We start from the raw sequence: 17,970 nt of genomic DNA, 5'->3' as shown, positions 1-17,970 counted from the left end.
CATACAGTTAGGTTCCTAATCTCATGGGTAAAGGTGCAACGTTTGTAGTTTTTTTTTTCTGTGCACCACCACAGCGGATTTTAAATCACACATTAAATATGCAATTGAAGTGCAGACTTACAGCTTTAATTCAAGGGTTTTAAAACAAATTTTGTTTAGCAATCAATGCCTCTAAAAAATGGAGCTTGAGTTTATACTCAATAACTAGACTATTGACTGACAAGTAGTTTCAGGGCCATGTGTAGATAGTTTGCTTATTATTTCATGAGAGGTGAAGCAGGCAGAATATCTGAAGTTGAGTGTTGAATTTGTATTTTGTAGTTTTTCACTGTAATTTTAAATTTTAAAGAGAGATGTCAGTGTAAGTGAGGGATCTATCAGAGTGATAGCGAAAACTTTAAGAGTGGCCAAATCAAGAATCTGGTTCATCCTGCAAAAGAAGGAATGCACGGACCAGCTCAGCAACACCAAAATGACCACAGAAGACCACAGAAGTCAATAACTGCAGAGTTATTACTTGGTAAAGAATAACAGCTTCGCAACATTTTACTAAGTCAAGAACACTCTTGAGTAGGTATGTGCATCATTATCAAGGTGTACAATCATGAGTGTAAATACAGAGCGTTTACAACAGGGGGCAAAGCACTGGTTACACACAAGACTTTGCTAGAAAACATCTAAAGGTTCTGCACTTTTTTGCAAAAAATCCCCCAAAACTTTTTAGACAAATGACATAAAGATAAACTTGTACCAGAAGTGAAAAAGAGAAAGAAGAGAAACAGCTTATGATCCAAAGCACACCCGATCATCTGTCAAACATGGCAAGTTGTGCCACTTGCCATTGTAGTGGTGGTATGGCCTGGGCATGTATGGCTACCAGTGGATCCCTGACACTAGTATAGACTGATGAGAGAAGCAGCAGGGTGAATTGTGATTTATACAGAGCTATAGTCTCTACTCAGATTCAGCCAAATGCTCCAAAACCGATCAGGCAGCACTTAACGGTGTAAATAGACAATGCCCCAAAGCACACCATAAAAACAACCCAACAATTTCTGAAGTCAAAGCAACGGGATAATATTTAATGGCTAAGTCAGTCCCCTGATCTCAGTCCAGTAAAGCATCCAGTTATTAAATGCAAATACTGAATGCAGAAAGAACCACAAACAAGCAGCAACTGAAGGTTGAAGGAAAGTGAGGAAACACCATGGGTTCTACACTGCAGGCAGTAACTTGAAAAGGATTCTCATCCAAGTATTAAAAACAGCAAAATAATAAAACACACTATTAAAATTATTTTAATTAATTTTGAGCCTCTTGAAATGGGGGACTATTTGTAAAATAGCTGGAATTCCTGAATAGTTAATGTGATTTTTTTGTTAAAACCCTTGAATTAAAGAGTCTGTGCTTCAATCACATCTTGATTGTTTGATTTAAAATCCTCTTTGGTGGAGGCAAAACTACAAACATTGTGTCTTTGTCCAACAATTTAGAGACCTTGAAAGTTTTTCAACGCAGTCTGAAAACACTGACAGAAGTACATTACAATTCGAAAGGACTGCAACATTCATTATGTGATATCAGGAAAAAAAAAAGAGAAATTGTTCACATGCACGAGTTCATAGACTTACTTTTAAAAATACATGCGTTTTTCTTTGTTTAATATTGAAAGTGTGTGATTATTGTGCGATTATTTGCTACAGGTTAAAAATCCTTACAATTCACTTGTATATATTTATATCTATATATAATGGATATCTATATATCTACAGCCAAAAACATGGTGGTTGCTTTATGAAAATGTGTTGAATGTGGAAGGCAAAGACAAATATTGTGCTGAGATTTTTGCCATTTTGCAGCAGTAATCTGCAATAAACTCACCAGTTTAGGAAATGACTGTAATTTCTGCCAGACCGAACCAGCCCGTGGTGGTGAAAGCACACTGAGCTGAGTTTCATGCAACATTCATGATCCGGGCAGATAGTAAACCTTTTCTAAACCCTGCCTGCTAACACAAAGCTGTTTGGTTCTATAGCAGGCATTAATGTGTCACAACACTACACTTGATGTGCTGTTTGAAAATAAAAACTTGTTTTTGGTGAAACTACTGGTAACATTCATTCAGAGCAGTGGAAAATTATGAAAGCATGAACACACAAAAAATGTCTCTCATCTGCAAAGATGCCAGCGCAAGTCTTGATTTTTTTGTTGTTCTTTCAGTATCTGTCAGAGCGTGTGTTTCAAAAACAAACACAATGCACGGATGGGCAAAACGATATTCTTATGGGTGTAACATCATGCATTCGGCCTCATCTTGTTTGCAAATGTGCTCTTTTATAGCTACGTCCAAAAGATTGTGGCTAAGTTGATTGCTGATTTGCCCAAGTTACACAGAATGACTTTCATGTCCTTTTAACAGTGGACACCAAGCAGCTGAAGACATCAGCTCCTCTTCTGAAGAGTCAAAACAAATTTGCTTGTGTGGAACAATTTCCCATTAAAAGGAAGCCATTTAAAGGACAGGCTGACATTTTCACATGTCTGTTAATAATACTAATAATAATCATCAATAATAAGAGGCAGTCACACACACTCAAACGGGCCCAATCTGTTAGTGAGAGGCTGTTATCACTCTTCTCCGCTCCTCTGGACAAAAACTAAATGAAGAAAAAGTTCAGAGACTCTTAAAATTGGAAACAAAAGAGCTGGAAGGTCCCAAAAACGCTTACCAGAACTGCAAGGTGATTTTACTCTCCAATTACAATATGCATCATAACCTCTGCTGTCTGACGGGGCAAAATGAACCCCCACACGGGCAATTCAAAATGCTCCTCACAAGCTACTTTTCTCCTGCTTGTAAACCCATTCACACATTGTAATGAGTTTGTACACACATAGACAGACACACACAGTAAACAAATATTACAATATTCACACACACATTATGGCTTTTTCAAGCAGTTGGAGCTCGTTTAATTTTATCCCTGTATACATTCTTTGTGATCAAACCTTAATAGACAAATATAAATGCAGATAATGAAATCCTTCCTTCAGTACCAGTACAGAGCCACCTGTGCATACAATAATGTCCTTTAAAGGTACTAGATATCATTAGGCTGAATGAAAGAAAAAGTGTTGTTTATATACATAGAGACAGAAATATACACGTGTGCGGGTGGACATATGGCGAACACCCACAATTATCAACAACATCTTAAATGACCATAAGACCATTAACTGTTTAATACGGCCGCCTTTAGCTCTTTTCGCTGCCTGCTTAAAAGGTACACTGTAGCACCCAAATGAAAGCTCGGTACTGTAGATTGATTATGGTCACAGATACTATACCAACACTTAGAACATTGAGTAGGCTTTACAATTTAGAGTTTACACTAGATTTGAAGAAACAGAACGTAATCATCCCCCATCCATGCCTCTAAATGTGCAATCTGTTCATCCAAGAGAAGATTAAGTCCAAGACCCAAAGCAAATAAAAACGATTCCTTCTTTTTTTCCCATCTCACTATATGACATTTACTTCAAGCTCACTCCTTTTCTCTTTGCAACAATTTCTTTTCTGCCAATCCTGCCTTGCCTTCTTTTAATTGTGTTGTTCATTCCCCCCCTCTCGCCCTCCTTTGGTGAGAAAAGTGCAGAAGTCTTTGACATGAGCAGCTTCAGTCCTCTGGGTTTTTTTCGTGACTCAGTCAGAGAGCGGCCTTCATGGCCTCTCATACCAAGGGTCTTTTGTAAAGCCATGTGCTCCATCACAGTTGCGGTCTGCCCGAATGATACGATAAATGAACAACAAATTCACAGTTATAAAATTTCAGTCATTTCCACCTCTCTCGGCCTTTTGTTTTTCTCTTTCGTAAATGCCATCCATGTCAACTGTCCAGAGAATCAGCCTTCTTAATATCAGTCTCAGGAATAACACCTTCTGCATTTGGGATCAGCTTGTGGGTGGATGACCTCTTTTTTCTCCTCCTGGCGCTTCTATAAGGCATGCTGGGCCAGGACCAGAGCCAAAGCCAGGCTGGGAAGCAGAGCCCAGACACTGGCATAGAGACAAGAAGAGTGATCCTCTCCCAGGTCCATGACACCACCTCTTGGTTGGTGATACTGGGCAGATAGAGAGGGACACACAGAGGGAGAGAGAGATCCGCAAAAGGTTAGACATGACTCACAATTCATGCTGCTTTCCTGTTCTGGCATTTGATAAGAGAGAGGTCAGACAGGACAGGAGGGAAATGAGAGAGGACAGGGTCACTGCTAAAGAGAAGAAGAGAAAACATCATTCAGAAAGTCAAAGCAAGAAATGACATTCGCAGTACATCTACTTTGGCATGAACATTAAGTGTTTGATCCACCAAACGTTTTGATATGTGAAGTATATTTCAAGCCCGTGCTGCTTAGTATGCTCCTCGCTTCTTAAACAAGTTGGCAACAAAGGAAAGCTTCTTGTGTGCACTTTTTCTTTTTTTTTCTCAAAAACTCTTTTAGGCTGTGCCAGCAAGTCTCTAAACAGTTTTTAAAGCTATCATTACAGACTTTATTTACAAGAAAAACATGCCACGAAGCCAAACACACACTACAGAAGCCAGCGGTGGCTATGGATTTCTTTTCAATATTTCATGAGGCAAATCTTACAGCAAGTAGAAGCCCAAGAAAACAAGACCCCTTGTTTGAGTGTGCACAATCAAAACGCTACAGTGTTTATTCTTATGCACAAGAGAGAATAAACTTGTGAAGTTTATTTTCCCACACTGTTCACATTATGGCGGAGACGAGTGGGAATCAGCACAGATATTAAATTCTGTGGCCTCCAGAGTTCCACCGTTATACCCGCGCTACAATGGGTTTTATTATATGCCGTTCCATAAAATTGTTAGCATTTTGAATACTTTTTCAATTTTCTCGGATTTCTGTAACACAAAGCATAACCATTTGCCTTCAAGTTAAAGCAGTCCTGCTCAATTTGCAAAGGTACCATTTTCAGTCCTGCACAGCAATACAGAGGCACATCATAAGGAACATGAAACATTTTCTCCTCCTCTTTCCCCTCCTCCACCTTCCCCTCACCTCATCTTCACCATGTATTCGCCCATTTCGCTGTGCACAGGAAAAAAAAAAAGAAAAGAAAAAGATTTACTATGATGTTATCTACCAGCACTTCGTCTTCCACCAGAACGAGGCAACACATAAATGAGAAAATAAACAATGAAACGAGAAAATTGTTGAGTTATTTTAACAAGACAGCCATATTTTTGCTTCTGTGAAGAAGGATGCAAGAGGGAGAACGAGGGAGACAAAGGGGGTGTTTCCAGTAGCCGCAGTTATCACAGTACCTGTGTTTGTGAATTTGCACTTTACAAAGAAATGATTGAAATGACAGTTGCCAAAAAAAGAGGGGTGCACGCGCGGAGGAGCAGCACTGGGTAGCCTGACAATGCACCAAACACATCCGCGACTAAAAGCCAATTAATTAGCAAGGGCAGTGATGTGTGGCAGCAGCCTGTTGACATGAGTCCAGATCTCTAGCTGCAGCCAATATCCACACATACACTCAGGCTTGTGATAAGCTGCACACACATGAACAAAGGGATAAAGCACAAACACATGCATATACATGACAGAATACAGACAATGTCGAAATGTCCTTATTTGTTTACAGGCAGAGAGAGCGAGAGAAACAAAAGCATTTATTTAAACTGTTAAAAATGCACGTGACTTGTCATTTAAGTGGTAAACACACATCTAGACAGCACTTGTTTTCATTCACTGTCAAATTTGCAGCGAAACTGCAACTACTTATTGAGTAACCCTGAGTTATGTAGCCTTTTTCCACCAGTCAGTTCCATTCAATTGAGCTGAAAATCAACAGTGACAGGGTTACATGAGAGCACAGACAACACTAGCCTTCCGCTGCCTGCGAGCTCAGAGTGTGTGTTTGGGTGTGTGTAATGTGGGCGTGGAGACTGATCACTTGCACGAGTTGCTTTTAATAAAATTTAACATTTCAAAGAAACACATTGCAAAAACTGTAGAATCAGTAGGCACTTCCTGAACACAAGTTTGGTAAATGTGAAGGTAATTGGTTTGAAATGGCATCGCATAGTAACATTGAGTCATTTGAAAGAAGGCACAAGGTGTGGGGAAAAAGGCAAGCTGTACAAAAATCTGCTAATGAGGCTATGTTGTCAACATACACTCACCGGCCACTTCATTAGTTACACCTTGCCAGTTCCACAATGTCTTCAGAGCTGTTTTAATTCTTCATGGCACAAATTCAACAAGGTGTTGGAAAGATTCCTCAGAGATTCTGGTCCACATTGACTTGATAGCATCAAGCAGTTGCTGCACATGCATGATGTGAATCTCCTGTTCCACCACATCCCAACACAACCATCAGAAGAAGGATACAATGTGGCCATACAGGGATGGACATGGTCAGTAACTAAGGCGAAGTAAGCTGTGGCATTTAAACAATGCTCAATTTGTGTTAAAGAGCTGGAAAAATGCCCAGAAAGCATCCCTCACTGCATTATACCACCAACAGCCTGAACTATTGAAACAAGGCAGATCCATGTTTTCATATTGTTCATGACAAACTCTGACCCTACCATCTGAATGTCCATACTCATAACATTTCAGAACAACTCACAACATCTTTCCAATCTTTTCCAATTTTGGTGAAACTGTGTGAATGTGGTGCGCTTTGCCCTCAGTTTCCTGTTAACTGACAACAGTGGCAACTGGATTGGTGTTTTGCGGCTGTAGCCCACCAGCTTTCAAGCTTTGACGTGTATTCGGAGAAGGTCGTCTGCATAAACTGGCTGTAACGAGTGGTTATCTGAGTTGCTGTTGCCTTCCTATCAGCCTGAGGCAGTATGGCCATTCTCCTCTGACCTTCTCCATCAACAAGGCATTTTCATCAAAGGCAACGACTGCTCACTGTATATTTTCTCTTTTTTAGACCATTCTCTGTAAATCCTAGAGATGGTTGTTTGGGGAAAATGCCAGTAAAATCTCTGTAGAGTCTCAGAAAGTACTCATCTGGCACCAAAAACGAAGCCATGTTCAACGCCACCTTTCTTCCTCATTCTTATGCTTGGTTTGAAGTTCTTGAACATGCTTAAATGTATTTAGTTGTCGCCATGTGACTAGTTGATAGAACATATTCCTTAACAAGCATTTGAACAAGTGTACCTAATGAAGTGGCCAGTGATGGTCATGGTGAATTATCTGTTGCTTTTATATAATGGTCACCACTTAAAGATCCCTGACTGATTGTTTATTGAATAAGGTTTCAAAAACCATCCAATCTATGATAAATGTCATTCCCACTGAACATTTTCCCCTTGATTTGGGTTCAAAGCCCTCTAAAATCACAGTGAACTTGTTTGATGTCTAAATCAAACTTACCTGATGTTGCAACAGAATTTTAACCACTACATGTTCAAATAACTGACTATATATATATATATCTTATCTTTCTTAAAGTCATATCCTTTTACACAGTAATAGATTTAAATAAAAATGCATATTTACTTACAGCAGAGAGCAATAATATAATATCTCCTGCTGAGATTGGAACCGAGTCCTTGGCATCAAATGAGGGTTTATCCTTTTGAGATACACGAATATTTTGGAAATTCAGATTTCTGTACACCCGCACTGAGATTCCAGGTGTCCGTACACATAGACTTGTGTGATTTAACATATATTATTGTTGTTTGTGTCATATATAAATGACTTAAAGTATTAAACTGCTTTATGCAGAGTGGTCTATTTTTAGCCAAATCCTTTGAGTTCATATTAGAGCTACTACATAGAAGCAAAAAGATAGTACCCACTTTGACTGTTATCAGCCCTTTGAATGGCCAGTTATAATTTGCAATCTGTCCCATAGATATGACTAGTAGACACCCTCCTGGTACCTGCCTGTAGCCAAGATGGTACAAGATAGTAATCACGATAAACAGAAAGTAATCCAGATCAAGTGATGCTTTTGCAGTTGTGGGAATAAGTACATGTTAAATCTGCAGTTGATCAGGGATGCACCAGTTCAACTTTTTCATTTGCAGTACTGATATAAGATAATCTTGTGTAAGGCAACGTCGGGCTGAATTTAAACATTACTTTCCAAACTTCATAAAGCACAATATGGCTAATAAATATTTGCAAGCTTATTCACTGAAATTGTGTTTATTAGTGAAATAATTTAATCAGCACCAGCATAACGCAAATGAACGGTGATTCTTTTTCCATTTGTTTAATTTCACCTTAGTATACTGCACTTTGCTGCCTTTGTCTTCTCCCAGTTTTACATGTGTGCATCTCCTCACGCACAGAGTGGAGCCGAGGACAACCTGGTATGTTAAAGCAGGTCCAATAAATAATGAACATAACAAGTGTGAGACTGAGAGCGAGAGAAGCTGACAAGGAAAACTCATCTGAGCTTTTCACCCGTCATCAATCCACAAACTCCTGCAAAGAAAATTTGATGTAGCGGACATGAAATACCTTGAAACCGCTAACTGTTTGCAGTTAGCTCCCTCCATAAACTCTTAGAACTGTTTGCCACCAGTACACTGCTGGCATAGTACATAAATATTTAAAAACACAGACCTGAATTTAACAGATCGGCTGCACAGAGCTGCTCACTCACTTTAAAAAAAAGAAACTTTTTTAAGGCAGTACAGGAATAACAACTGATACAAATATTGGATTGATGTTTATTCATCACCTGGAACGTTGAGCTTTGTAATATGTGTTTAGTGATGTGAAATGGTGTGTTTTAATCTAAACTAAAATCTTGTTTCCAAAGACTAATCAAATGAATTTAGTGCCTTCCCAGAGAAGTAATTTTGGCGCCTCAACCAAACAGTGTGTACAAATGAACATAATCAGTACGCCAACAAAACTTCCAAACACATGAGGTTTTAAGGGCCAAATGGTTGGTGGAAGACCTTGCATACTGGTGACATGACCCTGTAAACAAGTGATAACTGCCATTCAAAACAGACTTAGTTTGCTTTAGAAACTGTATCAGTTTGTTGTAATGCACATTTAAACTGGGTACACAAATATCACGTGCGTAACCTCACCACTGGAGTTGGGAGCATGGCACTGCTCAGTTATACCTAAATATGGATGCATCTTTACAGTGCTCAAAGGACCAAGCTTCAGACCACATGTTTACTCAATGAGCCACAGTGAGATTTACAGCTCTGGACAGTCAGTCTTCTGCCAAGAGGACTCATACCATAACAACACACCCCCAATTTATCTGCCATGGAAGTTTGACAAGTTTTAATTGCCAGGCATAGTTGTCTAAGAACTCAGGGCCGCCCAAAATGTCGCTACCAGCTCCCTCTCTAATTATAAACTTCCTGCTTGAGTAATCACACGTCTTATTGTTTCCTAATTACCATTTTTACAATAAATTAAACACCATGCTGCAGTGAGACAGGCACTGAGCAGTGCATCAATACTGACACACACACACACACACAACCTTTGGAGAAAGCGGTTTCACCACCCATTCGCCCTCTGCTATCCTCTCTCTTTCTCTACCTTTCGGTAATACACACACTGTTAATGTTATCAGCTGTGCTTATTCATTAATTTTCCTCTTTGCAACATTTTTAGGGTGTCAGGTTTTACAGAATTGAAATCCAAAGACACAAAAGGAAGACTAAATGAACAGAAAGTGAGCCGTTTTCTTGCAGATGCAGAGACACAAAGTCTAAAAATGAGCCAAAAGAAATCCAACGGAATCACAGGAGAACACAATGGAGGGGCACTTGTAAGTACAACAGATGCAGGACTATTTATGCACAAGGGGGCAATCAGGTAAGTGGAAACTGAAGGGTAACGAGACAGGTGTCCAGTGGAGGCAATGAAGTTCCTCAGGTGGTTGAGTGTTGGTGAGCTCTATTTGCTTAGGCACAGGACTCTTGGGTTGCACCAGCTTTGTCACCACAGGACACTCAGCTAGGACAGGTTAGGACACACAGGCTGAGTTTTAGGGACCCCAGTCTCACAGGGGATACTGGTTTGGACACAGTATACATGGTCACGGGGTAGCCAGAATTAAAAAAAAAAAAGGAACTCAGGGCATGGAGTTTGGGTAAACACTCAGGCGGAGGAATTGGCTGCTGAGGCTGCAATCGGCAGTGTTGCCAAGGGCTGCAGTCGCTCTTTTAAGATGGCAGAGATTTAAATGCTGGTTTGGGTAGTTGACAGGAGCAACAGCAGGTGGCAGACAATCTAGCTGCACACTTAACCCAATTTGACTTCTGGTGGAAGTTGGACCTGCAGGCTTGGTAGCCTTGAGGTATGGCTTCCCTCAGGAGCACAACTACTGGGTGAGGCCCCCATTGCCTTGGTAAGCCCCTCTGGAGATAGGCTCATATTCAGTTCCAAAATTCTTCTCAAAAAACGAGAAAGCCACCTGCTGCTGTTCAGACTCTACTGCTGGGTCCAAGGTTTGCAGAACTGGGACCCAGCAGTGGCATGCACAAGGTAGACCGAATGAACAAAAAATGAGTTGTTTTATTAGGCTGATGCAATAATGCAAACTCCAAAACAATCCAACAGAAGGCACAGCAGTGAAATAATAATAGGGAAAAAAATGGATTTGGAAAATAAAATAAACAAAGATCTAAACTTTCTAAACAGAAATAACAAGAGAAACAAAGCAGAAACTCAAACTTTAACATATTAACTAAAAATTCAAGACCGAAAACAAGGCTCAAACGCAGTGATCACGACATAAGGTTTTAATTTCCTGTGTTCCAATCAACGAGGGTTTGTGTGCAAAGCACAAAACTGCACATTTAACATTTAACGGCTCTGATGCGAAATGTCTTAATGTAGTAGTTGTTCATTCAGAACACAAATTTGCATTCCTAAACCGTGCACATTACTTGGATTTGGATATGTAACAGTCACTGAAAAATGACATGAACAACAACATCAGCAGCAGAATATTTTATAAAGCACAGTTTTATACCGCTGCCAAACATGGGCACATGGGTCTCCTGCAAAGGTGAAAAGCATCATTACTCTTACTTTAGAAAGCTGCACAAAACATCTAAAATACATCTGTAAAACACAGCCGTAATTCACTGTGAAAACTAATCCAACTCAACAGCTAGATAAAAAGAAAAGCCTCTTCTCGACCTATAGTGTAAAGTGAAATATTTCTGTAGCAGAGAGACTCATAAAAAGAAGGATTCTTTGGTGAATAACTTAATTCTGTCATTTTTACACTTATTTGAAGAGAAAATGAAGAAGAGTTATGTTAAAAGACAAAGAGCTATGCATTTGTGCAGCACAGCATTAAAAAAAGTGGTAATGTTTTCTGCTCCAGACAGTGAACCTAGTTATAGTTGAGTTAACTGCAGTTTTCATAGTAGACAGCATTCAGCAGAGAACAGGCCCTGTGCCAGTATTTTAGAACATCTAATCCAGATTAAGCCTCCACCTCCCATTCCTTTCACTCTTTCTTTGTCTGTAAGAAAAATACAATATTTCAACCACATGTCATCATCTTGGGTGTGTAGCATAAACTGTGTTATCATAAAGCGTCTGTTTTGATGTGCCAATTGCTTTAACAAGCATAGAGATTGTATGTGATGCGAATGTGAACGGTGCAGCACGTTGAGTCTTATTATTTTGCCACTGTACAAAAGAGAGAGCGGAGGAGTATTTTTGTGATTCTCCTTGCAGTTGGTCCATTTTATCAAATGTATGCAGAGAAGTAGCAGGAAAGAGATGAAAATGTATATTTTTGATGTGACAAAAAACAAAATAAAGCAACATCCACATCTATTTAACTTTTACAGTGAGTTGACCTAAATGTGTCACGATTAACTAAGTTCAATGAGGAGAGAGCATTTGAAAGAATTGAATATGATTTCTTGAGATCTATTTGCTGATAAGATGAGCCATCATGGCAGAAAGGAACCCCAGCATTGATAAGATTTAGCACAGAACTTCCCCCAAAAAACAGCGATCTTACTGTGACAGGGTACAGAATAAAAAAACAAACAAACAAAACAAAACATGATTGTTAGCTGTTGCATGATCAGGCACATTGCAGTGAGTTTTAATGCATGCAGAGTGGAGGCTGATTGGCTCAAAGAAGGCAGGCAAGAAGATTATTGGTCTACAGTAATGACTGTAATATGGATTGTAATGAACAGTACTGAGTCTGGCAGCGTGGGAAAGTGGGAGCAATGTAAAGAATAGACTAGCAGTCGAACCCCTGGGAAAGCAAGCACATGAGTGATTACAGATCTTGCTTATTGAACATACACAGAAGCTTCATATTAGTAGCCTTCAAACTGCAGAGCATACCCGATTGCCAAACAGGCAGTAAATAACAACTCTAAATTACATTTTGCCATCACATTTAACATCTACATGTAAAACATCCCATGTAATGAAACATTGAGAACCTTTTACCTTTGGGATAGTCACTGGGAGATTTTCTGAGATCTCCTGTGTCGATACAGGGTCTGGCTTCGGTGTCGCTGAGGGGCCTGGGACAGGCCCACTTTTGTTCTGTGTGTTGTCTATCCCATAACCAAAGGCCTGAATGGCATTTCCTGCAGGAACAGAGACATAAAGTCATTTGGGTTTGACTGCCATCCCAACAAGAAGCCAGCTAGCAGACAGACAGCTCTAAGTCAACTTTTTGGTACCCTGCCCAATCTTTGGCAACTAAAGGAATGAGGCAAGGCTGAGTGAGACTGAGGAAGGATGGAGCAGAAAGAGCACAGAGAGCCAGTCTTTTTGCTTTGTCAGTAAGCTTCAGAGAAATATGCCAAACTAATCACAAATTGCTATCCGAGTTTTGTCTGTCATTACTAAGCACTGCCTTATGTTTTATTTTGTAAGTTATGCCTTCCTTTTTGACTGCCTCGCATATTTATGCTATTTATTAGCGGCGGCACAAAATATTGATAAGGCAATAAATTGAATCACTTCCTCTAGCGATACATTATTGATACAGTTGTGCCAAGCATCTGAGAGCTAATTAATTGTATTTCATGCATTATAAATGAAGTCAATAAATACATTTTCCTTTTTGCCTTTTTGAGCATTTTTTTTTAAAGTTTCCATTTACACAGATGTTGTGATCTATCACAGATGATCGTCTTGCAGTGTGACAGCATTTCGATTAGGAGCAAGTCACGAAAGAACTGGATCACGAATTAATCTGCGTTTTCTATGATCCTTTACAAGCGAATCCTGCGGCGACACAACAGATTATATTTATCAAATACAACCAACTTTGCTTTATGTTGGATTCATGCATATTACAAAAAACTCTCTTACGATGCAACAGCCATTCTCAAACTGCTACGAGCTGACTAAATAGCGCTAAAATGACCACGCTTGCAAAGATGAGTCCTAATTTGTTTGTTAGCATGAAAAGCAATACAATCTTTTAAAAGAGGGAAATCAACTAGTTCAAACAGAGGACAGCATGTGAATAAATACGAGCCCTAGCATATCAGCGCCTGCAGATGTGCTGTACACGTGTTTAATTTTGTGTCTAAGTGCATGTGTGTGTCTCTGTAGAAATGTGATAAATCCCTGTTCAGTCAGCTTTCCAGCTAGATATGGTAAAAATAGGCGCTGAGTACCTTTTCACCGCTCATCCGTTTAAAACACAAGGCTTGTTTCTCTTTGTTCAGCCAGAGAGAAGGCAAGGCATGTAATTGCTTGGCAACCACCTCCATTATAAGGTCAGCATGCAGAGATGACTTTGAATAGATTTATGTGACTGATCAAATTCAAAACATTCCCAAACAAAGGAGAAATGGCATTTCCACACCACCACACAAAGGACAAATAAGATAGTTGTGGAATGCACATGCATAATCAGATGACTACACAGTCCCTAGTACTACCGGTGCTTGGCCACATAAATTTGTCTGTCACATTTGTTGGTCCGCCTACACACAGACACACGCACACACAAGTATTTGAACAGCAAAGACACTCACAGAGGTACACATATGCACATTCACTTGCACACAAAACACACAGAAGAGCACACTTCATATTTTTTTATGCTGGTCGACACTGACAATTTGGGCTTCTGCTAGAAAGCAGGAGAGTGGTTCAGAGAAAAATCGAGTTCACTGGCGAGGCTTAACAATGTCAATGCTAGCAGTCAAGAGCTAGTGGAGTGCTGCTAAGACCTGTAATGTTAAGCATCTGTTTGTCAGGGTCAGCTATGGTTAGCAATCCCCCTCAAAGATGTGAAATGGGTGAATAAAGTCATAGATCAAACTAGTTGGCTGGGGGGCCTCCACCCAGGATGTTTTACTGCACCCAAATGTTCCACTGAGTGATTAAGCTCATTGCCAACAGCAATTCCATTTTTTAACGGCTCATATTAAGCTTTCCTTTAACCCCTGGGCACAGCCTGTATTGTCGCACCTGCAGGGATAGATGAAATGAGAAGGAAGGAGAGAACAAGAGAAGCAGAGACAGGGGAAGGGGGAGTCAGGGTCTGACTGTCATAATACCTCTAAGCTGGAATGTTCTTTGTTGGCCTCCCATATATTTTATACAAATCGGAATTCTAATCTAGTCTTCTGTTGGACCATTGTTTTTGCTGGAGCTTGTAAGGAAAAATTGGGAACAGTTCAAGGACAGTAAATGAACCATCTAAAGCATGTTTTTCTGATTTCACTTGAAGTATGCTGTGATGGATGAGGTATCAAAATGAACTCTGCTGCAGATCTAAAGGTTTACACTAAATATTTTCTCATGATCTACAGCACAGTTAAAGCTGTAAGAATTTAATTACATAATTAAATTGGTAATGAAGATGCAATACAATTAGCTCAAGATGTAAACAGATATAAATCTAGTTTGCATACATGGCAAAGATAAAAGAAGAGTCTATATAGTGACATATTATTGTTATAATTAAAGTTTTTTTACCTTTAAATAACAGCTTCAGATTTGTCTTGGTCACTAATTTTACCCCAACACATGTCCTGGCAACATATGAGCAGAGTAAGTGGTTTCCTAGAAAAAGAGTGTTGCCAAGATGCTTAGCTAGAGCAAGCTCTTTCAACAGAAGTGGTGCGCATTGAAGTTAAAGAGGAGCGAGCAGGCCAGTCTGCTAATTAACCAAAACTCTACCACATTCGGGTCTGTGATTCCTCCCTTTTCTGGCCAACTTTAAATTAGATATCTGGATAAGACTGAGTGTACAAAAAGAAAGAGTAACGTTTGGACTTTCTGCCTTGTTCTGACCAAAACTTGGCTCACTAACAACTTGCCAGACACAGCGTTTCTGCGCAGATGTTCCAAGCAGACTGAGACTCGCGGTCTGGGAAAATCTGAGAAGTTGGACTCAAGTATTTCTCTCTAATTAAAAACCATTGTTCAGCAGAAGTGGAGTATATTAAGGTCAAATCACAGCTGCTGTCTCTGGATTTGTTGCACTTGCTTGATGTTCAGCTGTTTCTGAAGTTGTCAACTCATCAGTTTGAAGGATGTTTAGCTACTACCTAGAAATTTTAATGGAAAGACATCCATACAAATATCCACCCATCCATTTTTTCCTCTCCTTGTCCAACTCAGGGTTATATACACTGTGGAAGGGTTTCCATCCTGCTGCAATTAGTATGCAAACAGCTGTATTTATTCAGCACCAATAACACTAAATTGTTTTTGTACACAGTAAAATCACCTATTGATAGCCAGTAGGGGCAAAAAGAATTGAATGTACCAGAATCTGTAATTAACACTTGTGGCCACAGCAGCGGCTTTTGCCACTGCTAATCAAATGCTACATGCTGCAAGAAGTGGTGGCATTAAAGCTACTGCACAATTAGAAATGGTTAAAATAATGTGAGAGAAAACATCAGAGACCAATCATATTAATATTAAATACTGACCTTGGTGATTGAATTGAAGTTTTACTTTTTAACTTCTTCTTTTTCCTTACATGTATTACCAAATTTTGCATCACACCTTCCCATTTTTTTCTTTAACTTTTTAAAAAAATTTAACTTTTATTTTTGTTTACTAATGCTGCAGTTGCCATGGTTATGTTGTTTTGCTTGAATGAAATTTTATTTAAATGTCTTTCAGATTAAGGGGGTTGAATATGCATCTTCCTGCACTGTGACTTTGTGTATATCTACCTCCCGGTGTGTTGAAGTTTATCGCCTGTTCCCCTCGACTGCAAAGAGGAGATGCTGCATTTTGTGTTATTTTTCGAGACGCCTCCTCAGCTCCCAGCCTCATCCCTCATCCTGCACACTCAGCTAAAACGGTAACCCAGCAATCTATTGAAATGGTCTGAAAGCATTATCCACACAATAGAACATGGTAAAGGCAATGGTGTCTTATAGTACTGATGACATTGCTCGCTACACCATAGCAAGGATGGAACTTGCTATATTTTACTTTTCAGTGAAAAAGCATAAAGATATTTGAAGAAACCCTTCTGTCACGCTGCACCCTGTATGTTATGCATTAGATATACAGATGATATGTATTTTAGCTCTCCCTATTATTCCATTTGCGCTAGTCTGTTCCTTTTCATGACATTTTTCTCCCCTAAGCCCTTTAACTCTCTTAGATTGAATGTGAAAATGACATGCAAATGGTTTCTTTTGTATTAAAGTCTGGGCAGATCTTGCCTAAAGGAGGGATGAGAAATGATAAGAAATTACTTGCATCTGAGAAACTAAGAACGTTTAATTCCAACTTAATCTGTGGATAAAGGGATATCTGCAGGTTGTATTCAATTCTCTAACAGACAATTTTATATAATGATTTCAAGTCCATCCAGCCATGCATTAATCCTTCATTGACAAATATTTACATGCAATCCTTCTAGCCTTATTTCATTATTAAATACACAAAATACTTTTTTCTTCTTCTTTGAAATAAAAGTGATTTGCAAAAATTTTCAAGCACCTCATTTCATGCAGACGTTTTGATTTTCAGATGTCTAAAAGCTATCTATTACCCACACCCTCTAACCACATCTCTTGTTATTTCCACATTCAGTCATGCCGCCAACATCCACACTTTAAAAACATCACATCCACAGTTATTTCGCTGAAGAGCTCAATGACACTGAAAACCAGAATCTGACATGAAACCATTAAAGTTTCATAAGACTGAAGTTCACAGCTCTCGCTTCTCTTACGTGGCTGAAAGAGAAAGTTCCGCATCGCAGGCTCGTACTTTTTATCAATAATACATGCCTGTTTGGCCTCTATCAGTTACAAAACATATTTCAGAGAATTCATGAGTTGTGACGGCTTACTTAGGCATGCGTTATTGGTGAAGTACCGCAGGAAGTTCTGACATTCCTCCTCTTGGTTTCCGCTGCCCTTGCAGGTGCACCATGGGGAGATGGTCCAGTTGGAGAAGCTGCTGTCCACGTAGTTGGGAGTCACGTCCGTCCCTGCGAGGGCATCCACACAGAAATACAGTTATGTGTCACTAATGGACAATAATGGATTACATTTACAGCAAATTGCATACAAAATGCACAACAAGGTGTTAGTCACAGGTATGAGTTTGCACTGCATTGTTGGAGTTTACAGGGAGGTGAACAATTGTGTTATGCTTTATTTTAAATGGAAAGTGGCCATTATGTTATAAATATTTTGCAAAGTAGTTGCTTTAGGAAGTGTGTGCCCTGTTTGAATAAAGCACTACAGTACCAAAGCATTTTACTTTCCAAATGTTTCTATGTGTCAATGCTTTTAGCTGGTGTCATGAGTGTTTGGTACATTCTGTGTGTCGTATTTTCTAGAGAAATCCAGGAACCACCGTGGAATATCATCACTTCATACTGCATGATTTATGACACATGGTGGGGAAGCACTGACTGATACTGAAATATGGACACTTCAGCAACCACTAAGCATCAGAAAAAGCCCTTTTGTGTAAATTTGCCTTTAG

At 39.5% G+C, this 17,970-nt stretch overlaps 1 protein-coding gene across 4 annotated transcripts in view; it reads right to left on the bottom strand.

Moving 5' to 3' along the window:
* Positions 1–708: 708 nt before the first annotated feature.
* LOC146696801 (GDNF family receptor alpha-2-like) overlaps positions 709–17,970 on the bottom strand; it is a 75,883-nt gene continuing 58,621 nt past the window's right edge. For 2 of the 4 annotated variants that reach the window (XM_085475106.1, XM_085475107.1), the window contains exons 6-9: positions 17,327–17,467; positions 12,478–12,620; positions 5,083–5,112; positions 709–4,122 (exon numbers count right to left, since the gene is read on the bottom strand). In XM_085475106.1, the coding sequence (XP_085331232.1) occupies positions 3,997–4,122; positions 5,083–5,112; positions 12,478–12,620; positions 17,327–17,467 (440 nt within the window). In that variant the 3' untranslated portion in view covers positions 709–3,996. Of the gene's footprint in view, positions 4,123–5,082; positions 5,113–10,114; positions 11,522–12,477; positions 12,621–17,326; positions 17,468–17,970 lie in introns of those variants that run through there. The other 2 variants (XM_085475108.1, XM_085475109.1) reach the window with 2 other exon arrangements.

The sequence above is a fragment of the Copadichromis virginalis genome, linkage group LG12 (assembly GCF_057382275.1).
Source record: "Copadichromis virginalis isolate Kocher_CV1m ecotype Utaka linkage group LG12, C_Virginalis_male_GT1.1, whole genome shotgun sequence".
NCBI lineage: Eukaryota > Metazoa > Chordata > Actinopteri > Cichliformes > Cichlidae > Copadichromis > Copadichromis virginalis.
This window is presented reverse-complemented; position numbering and strand designations above follow the sequence as displayed.